Genomic DNA, 10195 nt, shown 5'->3' with positions numbered 1-10195 from the left:
ATGGCAATTTTTGGAGTAAACGTTTCTATTTTTGTTTTTGTTTATTTTAATCTAAGGTAGCAACGCTGCAGCAGTAGCATAAGTAGCATGCAGACAACGACTTGCAGATGTATGCAAATAATGTAGATATACTATTTATATAAATACATTTGAGGAGTAATCAATATGTAATTGAAATTAACTTGGACATGAACGTCTGATACATTTCTCCAGTCTAGACAGTAAAAACAATATTGACAGAATCATACCTTATACAGAAGTTCCCGAACAAAACAATCCAAGTAGGCTAGTTTGTATTGGATAAAAAGCACACAAAAAAGAAAAGTAAAGTGTTCCCTGAAAATAACGACTATACTGTAGCCTACAAGCTAAACTTCTTAAAGAAGTGAACTAAATTATATAAATCATGCACCAGACATTGTGACTCGTTATGATGGCAGAGACAAAGAAACAGTACTGAGCTGTAAACATAGAACAGAGTTGGGCTATATGTCACATCCTTAAAAAAAACATACTGTTCCAAATCAGCTGGAGACGTAGGAGGATCATGGGTAGTGTATTTCGTGTGAGAGGGAAGTCCTTATTTCTGGATGGGGAAAAAACAACACGTCCCAAGATGCGCATGTCCTCCACGTGGCTATTCTTTGTTTGCAAACAAAACAGCTTTTAGGACAAAAAACGGTCAACCATAAAACTCCTAAATCAGATTGTGTAATAATCTGGATATTTGCCGTAAAGTAAAATGTTGCCTAATAGGGCAACGTATTTTTGAGTGAGTATGAGTGTATAGTTTAAATAAAAAAATAAAAAACTTTGGCATGGCCCATATGTCCAATTGATGCTGGAAAAGTTAAATTATTTACAAAACATCGTTGAACAACTATGGGTAAACCACAGCACTATCGTTCCTTCTATCACCCATCTGTCAGTTTGTTTATCCAGACACGTGATAGCGCAATACCCAAATAATAAAAAAAAGTAGGCTATTCCGCTTTAAAAGTGGTAAACAAAGGGAACGTAATTTGATATAGAGCACGTGGATGGAACAATAACATGCTGCACACGGTCCTCTTTCAGGTGAGGGAAGAGGTACAACGACGTCACAATTTACGGGTAATTCAGACAGCAACTTCCTTAATTCTGTGAACTGCCTTGCCACATCCTCTTTGACCCTTTTCCACAGTTTGTTGTGAATTTCCAAGTTAGTGGAGCCAAGTCTCAGAACATAATATAAGCCTAGGCCTGCTTTAATCAACAGTACCCTCTAGTGGAAACTTTAGTACACCCAAGCAATTCAATTACGTACACATTAACCACCACACACACATACACACACACATACACACACACATACACACACACATACACACACACATACACACACACATACACACACACATACACACACACATACACACACACATACACACGCACTGCTGTCCTCTCCATGATGATGATCCACAATTAAGTTCTTTATTAAACGATAGTTCCTTGATGGTGTGGTTCCATCGGCATCCCGGTCACACAATGGGGGTGATGCTGGTGGGTCTCCTCAGGCTGTAGAAGGCGTGCAGCGGGGCCCGCAGGTCTCTGTAGCGCAGGCCATACAGGTACGGCGCCAGGGCTTTGGGCAGAACCAGCAGCACGTTACACACCACCAGGGACACCCAGAGATCGGCCTGCAGGTCCAGGGGGCTGTGGAAGGAGTAGATGAGCAGCTCGATGACCAGCACCAGCATCGGGCAGAAGGAGAGGAAGAGGTGGAGGTAGTGGATGAGGAAGGTGCCCTTGGCTCGGTTGGAGCGCTCCCCCCTCCAGACCCCAGACATGTGCGTGTGGCAGTAGAGGGCCAGGTATCCAGAGAAGGCCAGGAACAGGATCAGCAGGATGATCGTCACTGTCAGGAGCATTGAGGCCTGGGAACCCAACCAGACCACAGGAGTGGGGATAGGGGATATAACAATGCAGCCATCACGTTTGAGTATAAAGCACGTCTCAAATGTTTACAATGTTAACCAAAGTGCTGTAATATAAATAGCTAAGTGTCGGGTGAAGATTGTTACAAAGTACACACAAGTAGAAGAATCAGACAACACCATGGATCTGAATGAGCTCTTGTTGAATAACATGCTCCTGCCGTTGGAATTATGGCAGTAATTATCTTGCCTTGATCAAATGCGTTTTCAGATCCCTCCGAACCTGTTTCTGGACAGCCATCCTTCCTTGCTTACGCTCCAACTCGAATCAAGCTCTCTAATTAGCTGTTTGATAAGAAGAATCCAAATATCAGTTGGGGGTTGGAGCAAAAACTCTGCAGGAGGCCAGCTCTCCAGAAACAGGGTTGTAGATCATTAGTTTTCCTGATCGACCGATCGATTCATTTGGCTGATGAGGTGACAGGTTGATTGGCCGGCTGGGTACCTGCAGGGGTGTGGAGTGGCTGACGGTGAGGACCAGCAGCAGGGGCAGAGAGCAGATGTGGTGGGAGCAGGGGGTTGTGGAGTGGTACCACACATACACCCCCACCGAGGCTGCTGGGAACAACACCGACACAGCCCAGATGCACACCACGACCTGCCTCGTCCTGCAGAGAGAGAGAGAGAGAGGAGAGAGAGAGAGGAGAGAGAGATGGAGGGAGGAGAGAGAGATGGAGGGAAAGAAAGGGAGAGAATAAGGAAGGGAGTGAGAGAGGGAAGGAGAGAGAGAGAGTGAGAGAGAGAGAGAGAGAGAGAGAGATGGAGGGAGGGAGGAGAGAGAGATGGAGGGAAAGAAAGGGAGAGAATAAGGAAGGGAGTGAGAGAGGGAAGGAGAGAGAGAGAGTGAGAGAGAGAGAGAGAGAGAGAGGAGAGAGAGATGGAGGGAGGAGAGAGAGATGGAGGGAAAGAAAGGGAGAGAATAAGGAAGGGAGTGAGAGAGGGAAGGAGAGAGAGAAGAGAGAGAGAGTGAGTGAGAGAGAGAGAGAGAGAGAGAGAGAGAGAGAGAGAGAGAGAGAGAGAGAGAGAGAGAGAGAGAGACAGAAAGGCATAGCCAGAGTTGGAAAGACAAAGATACATGGAGAGGAAAATGCAGAGAGAACATTTTGAACAAAAGATCATGGACTTCAAACAGGCAAAAAATCCTTATAATATCTGCTAAATTACCTTGACACGGGCCACAAGGCTAGGTACCGAAGCGGCACTAGAACAGCCAGCAAAGTGTCCAGGACCATAGCCATGGTGCTGAGGATTCCCACACTGTATAACGCCCCCATCAGGAAGAGAATGGTAGCGCAGGTCCACTGAGACATCAGCACACCCGCCGCAATCACACAGGAGTTCAGCATGTACACAGACAAAAACAGCATGTCGCTAAGCAACGAGTTGGCCAGCAGGAGGTAGCGGGTCTCCTGGCGCATTCTGGGGCTGGGGGGGGGGGGGGAGGGAAAGAGGGGGAAGAGGAAGAAGAAAGACTGAGGAGAGATAGTTACCTTGGACTTTGGACAAGGTAACCACCAGGGAGGTGGTGGACTGCATGCCTGGGGGAGTACTCACCTGGTCAAGATCTTACCCAGGATGACAGGGACAACCAGCAAGGCGGCTATGAAGGCCAGGATGGGACAAACCTTCACCGCCCTGGTGTGGCGAGGAGGCAGGAAGATGTTCCACTCTCTGGCAAAGTGCTCCCTCTGCCTCTCCAGCCGGTCTGAGGAGTTGGTGTGACTAAAGGTGTGATAGTGTCTCTCAGCGCTTCCCGACCTGTTGTACCAGCTCCCGAAGGTACACAGGACAGACAGCACCAAGTTCCTCTCCTTCCCCATCATCGAGGACAACGCCTCGTCAACACCACCGTTCTCCATGGCAGGCTTGGACGATTCTGACATTGGGAATGAGGCGAGGGGGTGTGTGTCCTGTTGGTGTCTCCTATCATCCAGTGGTGCATTAGGTAATGGTTTCCTTGGACACCTGTCTGTGGTCAAACAAGGTCTAGGTGGCTAATGGCCATAAACACCATGCTCAGGGTGGCTGAGGCTTCGTAACGTTACGTAATGTTATTTGTCACAAAATGAGGAACAGTGTATGAAACAGACTCAAATATTTCTGTTTGGTTTGAAACAGGCGATGGCACAAGTAGAACATGTTGATGATATAAAGTGAGTCGACCTGACACAGTTTCTTTATGGCCCCTTTATCGTTTACATCCGGAGACTCACAATACAAAACTATGGCTTGGGATAGAGACATCATGAAAAAGGAAATGCAATATTCTTCAAGAATGTTTAATCATTTTTGAAATATTTTGTTCATTTCTGGACAGAAACAGAAATCGAGTCACATTGGGTATAAATATGTATGAGGGACTGTGACTGAATACACGATTGGGGTAAATACTTTGAATTAAACAACTTTTAATACATTTAAGACAATTGGTCTTTCACATAATATATCAATGTCTTCATTTCATGTAGCTCTGATGCCTTTATTGAATGCCCTCTCCAGCAGCAGCAGCAGGTGTGTGTGTGTGTGTGTCTAGACCCCGGTGACCTGACTGGGCCTCCAGCATCGATGCAGCAGGTGCAGCATAGTGTCCGAGATCTCCCTGTACCTCATACCGTACAGGAAGGGGGCGCACAGTCGGGGTAGCAGCGTCAACACGCACATGTTGACCGTGTTGAGCCACACCCGCACGTCCAGGCTCACGCGCTCGTTACTCAACAGGAAGAGCTCCACGGTGAACACCAGGCCCGGTCCGAAGTAGAGCAGGAGCAGAACCCCGTGGGCCAGCAGGGTGACCCGGGCTCGGGAGTAGCGGCTCTGCCAGATCCCCTGGGTCTTGGTCACCATGTAGAGGCGGATGTAGCAGTACAGGATCAAAAAGCTGCACAGGAAAACGCCGGTGGCAAAGTACAAATGGACCCCGATTATGGTGTTCCCCCCCATGGTTCCCAGGGAGATGAGGACCAGGCACATGGCGGGCCTCTGACGCACGTTGTCCCCCATCACCTCCATCAGGATGACCTGGGACAGCGGGTACATGGCCGCCCCCACCCACACCCCGGCCAGGATGCGCCTGGCGCGGGCCAGCGGGAGCAGGTCGTGGTAGTGAAGCGGCCAGCGGACCGCCACGTACGTGTCGGCCACCATGAGGGTGACAGTGAGGATGGCGCAGCAGTAGGCCGTGACCGTCGCCGCGGACACCAAGTCGCAGAGCAGCCGCAGCATCTCCACGCTCAGGGCGTTGCAGACCACGGTGGTGAGGTTGAGCAGGAGGAAGATGATATCGGCGGCCAGGGTGTTGGCCACGAGGAGGTAGCGGGTCTCCTGGCACAGGGTGTGGCTGAGCAGGATGCACGCTAGCAGGACGGGGTTGGCCAGTAGGGTGACGATGGTGAGGAGGGTGGTGGGGATGAAGAACAAGTCCAGGTGCCAGCTGTGCAGACTCTGGAACCACTCCTCTGAGACATTGCGCATGTTGCCCATGTTGACAGGAAGGGCAAGTCTGTGTGTTGACTGAGTGATGATGTTGGAGAAAGTGCTTTTGATTTCTCCTTTTACAGAGCAGGACTGTTTGCTGGTGTGTGTGTGCTGAGGTGTTGTACCCAGATGGTACGATTCACATTGACCACTGCTTTCCTGGGGTTCAAGACAGAAGGGTATCTCAGATATCAAAAACAGACTTATTAAAACAAACAGTGGTGTTGTGTTGAAGGAGCTTATCTCAATGAACGGGCTCTTATCTGCATTATACAGACTTTCAATTCACACAGCAACCATAACTGACTAGTTTTAGTGTAATGAGTGTGACGAACATTGAAGGGTGCTTTTTCTATGGAAAATATCTCTAATAACAACCAGTCTTCTATGGACTTCAGTCCCTGTGTACTTATTATTCAAATCAAATAATTTGTATAACGCCCTTCTCACGTGAAGGGCTACTTTGCCTAATAACTTTGGTTTTGCCTAATTTGTATAACACATGACAGCAAAGTGGAACTGACTACATTCACAAAAACTTTAATTGAACTAATGTTAAAGTAGTCTAATTAAATAATACCAGTATCTTTCAAAACAGTCAAGTATTTAAATATGTAATTGAACTGTTGTCTTATTAACACCAGCTGTTATTCCCTCTAAACCTGCAAACCTGTACCAGCCAAAATACTCACGTTTACATAGTAACAACTATTAGCACAGACACAACCACGGACAAAAACTATCGATTTACCAAAGGTAATGAAATCTCCTCAAGCAACAAATGAAAGTCAGGGGTTTCATATCCAATATCCACAGCGTTTGGGGCGAGCATCCATTAGCCTTCATGCTTTTATAAATCAATGGCAGCTATGTCTTCCTGATGCTCCTCTGCTAGGTTTATCAGCAGATGTACTATGTGTTGACTCATAGCTGATAACGCAGGGATGTGGAAAGCTATAGCCACTTAGCCATCCCATAGAAGCACTGGCTGAATATCAATTCAGGCGGTAGTTCACACATCAGTTCTCATTCACTCCCCTTCATTGATGTGTGCCTGAATAATGAATTCCTAGGTGCCTACCCCAGGGCTTGTTTCTTATCTTGATTTTTAACCATTTTCTCTCTATCCACCCGTCCTCTCCATTAAAACACAAAGGAATCAAACCCTAAAGGGAAAGGACACATTTCCTGATTGAAATACTACCCAGTCTCTGCTTTCAACAACAATACCAACACTTTAGGTGTGAGTCATGGCAGTTTAGTTGACGTACATCTCATTTCATATTGACACCAGTGACTAAGATGTGCCAAGTCCATGTTCACCTTTATCAGTCTTTTTGTACAGTGTTCACTCAACCCAACATTACCATCCTGTCTAAGCAGCTTGTATGCTAAGGCAGGTAAGCGATGGGCAGAGTGATGGGCAGTGATGGGCAGAGTGATGGGCAGAGTGATGGGCAGTGATGGGCAGAGTGATGGGCAGTGATGGGCAGAGTGATGGGCAGAGTGATGGGCAGAGTGATGGGCAGAGTGATGGGCAGTGATGGGCAGAGTGATGGGCAGAGTGATGGGCAGAATGATGGGCAGAATGATGGGCAGTGATGGGCAGTGATGGGCAGAGTGATGGGCAGTGATGGGCAGTGATGGGCAGAGTGATGGGCAGAGTGATGGGCAGTGATGGGCAGAGTGATGGGCAGAGTGATGGGCAGTGATGGGCAGAGTGATGGGCAGAGTGATGGGCAGTGATGGGCAGAGTGATGGGCAGAGTAAGTGAGTAAGTAAGTAAGACTTTATTTATATAGCACATTTCATACAAGAATTGTAGCTCAAGGTGCTTTACATAAAATCAATAAAAACAATAATACAAGTGATAAACAATTCAAACAAAAATAAAAATCCCAATAAGATCTCTGTTCAAGAGAGAAAACAACTTTAAACATGCATCTTAAAAGTAACATATACATTTGGTTCACCCCTGGTCTGTATATATAAAACCATACACTCTGTTAACAGATACTTTCCCCAGGTCAAGAGTATGGGCCGTATTCTCTGTTAACAGATCCTTTGCCTCAGATCAAGAATACAGATTGTTTTACATATTTGTTTAAATACTTCACGCGACCAGAGTTCTTGTACGCTATCAGAGTTTGCCAACTCTGACCTAGACAAAGTAAAAATAGCAAGTCAAATAATGACCCAAATTTACTAAACCAAGATTCTACAATAATATAACTAATAAAAGTAGGAAAACCCTTTTGAGATCAAATTACTTAAATGCTTCGGTAAAAAGGTAGGTTTTAAGCTGTCTTTTAAAAATGTCTAGAGTGTTTGCTTCCCTAATATTTATGAGTGATTTATGAGTGATGGGAGAGTGATGGGTAGAGTGATGGGCAGAGTGATGGGCAGAGTGATGGGCAGTGATGGGCAGTGATGGGCAGAGTGATGGGCAGAGTGATGGGCAGTGATGGGCAGAGTGATGGGCAGTGATGGGCAGAGTGATGGGCAGTGATGGGCAGAGTGATGGGCAGAGTGATGGGCAGTGATGGGCAGAGTGATGGGCAGTGATGGGCAGAGTGATGGGCAGAGTGATGGGCAGTGATGGGCAGAGTGATGGGCAGTGTGATGGGCAGTGATGGGCAGAGTGATGGGCAGTGATGGGCAGAGTGATGGGCAGTGATGGGCAGAGTGATGGGCAGTGATGGGCAGAGTGATGGGCAGAGTGATGGGCAGTGATGGGCAGAGTGATGGGCAGAGTGATGGGCAGTGATGGGCAGAGTGATGGGCAGAGTGATGGGCAGTGATGGGCAGAGTGATGGGCAGAGGAAAGGGGCTGCCATCCCGTTACGCACGTTACAAGAACATGCCCTATTTAACGTTACACTATAAGGTCTTGTTTGTCCATAAACTTTGACAATCCCATACCACAGAACAAAAAATTCTTTAGTGCAGTCACAGATTATATCATAAAAAAAACAGTTTTCATAGACAACTATGGGGCTTATTTTTGTTGTTTTTTAATGATTTACTTATAAGCAACAACATCAACTTGAAACACATGAACTGCAAGTCCATATCCTCAGCCTCATCTCTTCCTCCTTTTCTGGTATCCATCGATTTCTCCTTCCTCCTCATCATCGTCCTCTTCATCACCTCCAGACATCATGTCCCTCTCCTGCCCTTCCTCCTCCTGCCACTCTTTCTCCATCAGCTTCCGGAATATGCTGTACTCCTCCTGTGTGGCCATGGCAACTTCAGCAAGGTAGGTCTCCTCGTTGACGCCGAGGATGTCGTTGAGTTTGGGGTTGAGGATGAGTGTCTGGCCCTTCTTGTCAGGAGTCTGGTACAGACCCCGCCTCTCCAGGAAGCAGTGCCTGCAGCGTACTTCCTCCAAGGGCACCCGGAAGAGCTTGGACCTCACCATCTCTGCCTGCTTGACCCCCATGCGGAAGTAGACATACTGCAGGGAAAGGGGGGCTAGCGTTAGGTCAAGCACTATAGTTGACATTACTATGGACAACAATTAACCAAGATATTTGTTATTGTATGTCTGGTAGAGATATCATGAAGTCAATTATTTGGATACACAACCTAGGTCACGGCTATATCTAAATAGTAAACCAGCCATAGACACACTGTAGGCTATATAATGGTCATTGAGATGAGGTATAACCTGGAACTTGTACTCCAGCGGGCCCAGGTCCTCCTCCACCACGGCTGGTGAGTCCCTCAGGATGTCTGTGGCCTGCGGGAAAGTGAAAAGGCACCTTTCTCTGAGAAAGCGCACCACATTGTTGATCCTCTTCATGGGAAAGGTCAGGATCTGGGGGTAGTAACTCACTACCCTCTGCATACTGCCTGTGAGAGGGTTTGAGAGGAAATTTAGGGGTAGTAACAGCCGTTTATGTTCATATCTGTAATGTAAAAATGAACACCCTCACCTTCAAGCAAACCTAGTTTCCTCAGGTTGCTAATGCGCTGATTGAACTGTGCTCCCTTCACTCTGTAAAGATCTGGACATTTCTCCAAAACCTTCAGCACACTGGAAGGGTTGAGGCCGAGTACGAACAGTGTCGTGAGAGTTGATAGGGCAGTGTCAGAATGCCCACGACTCTTGGTTACAGCATCGCAAACCTGCTCTGCCTGGGTATCTGTGAAACCCATATCAAGTAGTGACCGAAGGGTTAACTCTTTGCCCGTTTTAAGATTAGACGTGTCTGCGTTGGGCTGAACACCTGTCTGGTAGTGGTTGGAAGACAGGACTCGGGAGGACGTAGGAAGTGCATTCCGCACAAGTCCTTTTTGATTCAATATAGAGCGGTTTGCACATCGAAGAGTCCATCTGAGAAGCTACATGTTAATGAAAAAGAAAGTGCAAAACAACGATTATTAGGTCAGGAAAAAATACTTTTTTCTACTTACTGTTAGGGGCGACATTACCTTGCAACTCAACTAGCAATGTATTGACCTTGGTAAGCATCGCAAACGCTTAAAATTACTTAAATATTGGTTATTGTCAATTGTACAATAGTAGATGTAGTGAGGGTAGTGAGCTGAATTTTACATGACTAATTACAAGTGTTAAATTTGAAAATAACACGGTAGTTTACCTGCCGACTAACGATGTGAGCGCTCATGCTTGTCCGTCCTCAAAATATGTTCACGGTCTCCTACGTATTCCAAGAAATAGTTCCGAGCTACGTTTACAATTGTATACACATTTATTATAAGACCACAAGACACCAAGG

The 10195-nt window shown here is 46.7% G+C and overlaps 3 protein-coding genes across 3 annotated transcripts; all 3 read right to left on the bottom strand.

Moving 5' to 3' along the window:
* Nucleotides 1-1520: 1520 nt before the first annotated feature.
* LOC134036575 (probable G-protein coupled receptor 148) lies at nt 1521-3859 on the bottom strand. Its single transcript, XM_062481574.1, has 4 exons — nt 3531-3859; nt 3141-3401; nt 2422-2584; nt 1521-1916 (listed from the first exon to the last, which is right to left on the bottom strand). The coding sequence occupies exons 1-4, from the start codon at nt 3857-3859 to the stop codon at nt 1521-1523; spliced, it is 1149 nt and encodes a 382-aa protein (XP_062337558.1).
* A 395-nt stretch (nt 3860-4254) lies between these two features.
* Nucleotides 4255-6844, bottom strand: LOC134036480 (probable G-protein coupled receptor 148). The gene is made up of 2 exons (XM_062481460.1): nt 6202-6844; nt 4255-5609 (listed from the first exon to the last, which is right to left on the bottom strand). Exons 1-2 carry the CDS (start codon nt 6280-6282, stop codon nt 4506-4508), a joined length of 1185 nt encoding a protein of 394 aa, XP_062337444.1. The 5' UTR covers nt 6283-6844; the 3' UTR covers nt 4255-4505.
* A 1540-nt stretch (nt 6845-8384) lies between these two features.
* Nucleotides 8385-10140, bottom strand: mterf4 (mitochondrial transcription termination factor 4). The gene is made up of 4 exons (XM_062481409.1): nt 10058-10140; nt 9389-9797; nt 9121-9305; nt 8385-8907 (listed from the first exon to the last, which is right to left on the bottom strand). Exons 1-4 carry the CDS (start codon nt 10082-10084, stop codon nt 8533-8535), a joined length of 996 nt encoding a protein of 331 aa, XP_062337393.1. The 5' UTR covers nt 10085-10140; the 3' UTR covers nt 8385-8532.
* Between the last annotated feature and the right edge of the window lie 55 nt (nt 10141-10195).

This window comes from Osmerus eperlanus, chromosome 16, assembly GCF_963692335.1.
Source record: "Osmerus eperlanus chromosome 16, fOsmEpe2.1, whole genome shotgun sequence".
NCBI classification, from domain to species: domain Eukaryota; kingdom Metazoa; phylum Chordata; class Actinopteri; order Osmeriformes; family Osmeridae; genus Osmerus; species Osmerus eperlanus.
This window is presented reverse-complemented; position numbering and strand designations above follow the sequence as displayed.

Bases quoted from the DNA above. Each gene is read 5' to 3' on its own strand.
- mterf4 (XM_062481409.1), bottom strand. From the start codon at position 10,084: ATGAGCGCTCACATCGTTAGTCGGCAG. The intron at 9,798-10,057 runs GTAAACTACCGT...ATTAACATGTAG, and splicing joins CTCACATCGTTAGTCGGCAG to CTTCTCAGATGGACTCTTCG. The intron at 9,306-9,388 runs GTGAGGGTGTTC...ACCCTCTCACAG, and splicing joins GAAACTAGGTTTGCTTGAAG to GCAGTATGCAGAGGGTAGTG.
- LOC134036480 (XM_062481460.1), bottom strand. From the start codon at position 6,282: ATGCTCGCCCCAAACGCTGTGGATATTGGATATGAAACCCCTGACTTT. The intron at 5,610-6,201 runs GTAAATCGATAG...CTTGAACCCCAG, and splicing joins AGGAGATTTCATTACCTTTG to GAAAGCAGTGGTCAATGTGA.
- LOC134036575 (XM_062481574.1), bottom strand. From the start codon at position 3,859: ATGTCAGAATCGTCCAAGCCTGCCATGGAGAACGGTGGTGTTGACGAG. The intron at 3,402-3,530 runs GTGAGTACTCCC...CCCCCCCCCCAG, and splicing joins CTGGGTAAGATCTTGACCAG to CCCCAGAATGCGCCAGGAGA. The intron at 2,585-3,140 runs GTAATTTAGCAG...CTCTCTCTGCAG, and splicing joins GCCTTGTGGCCCGTGTCAAG to GACGAGGCAGGTCGTGGTGT.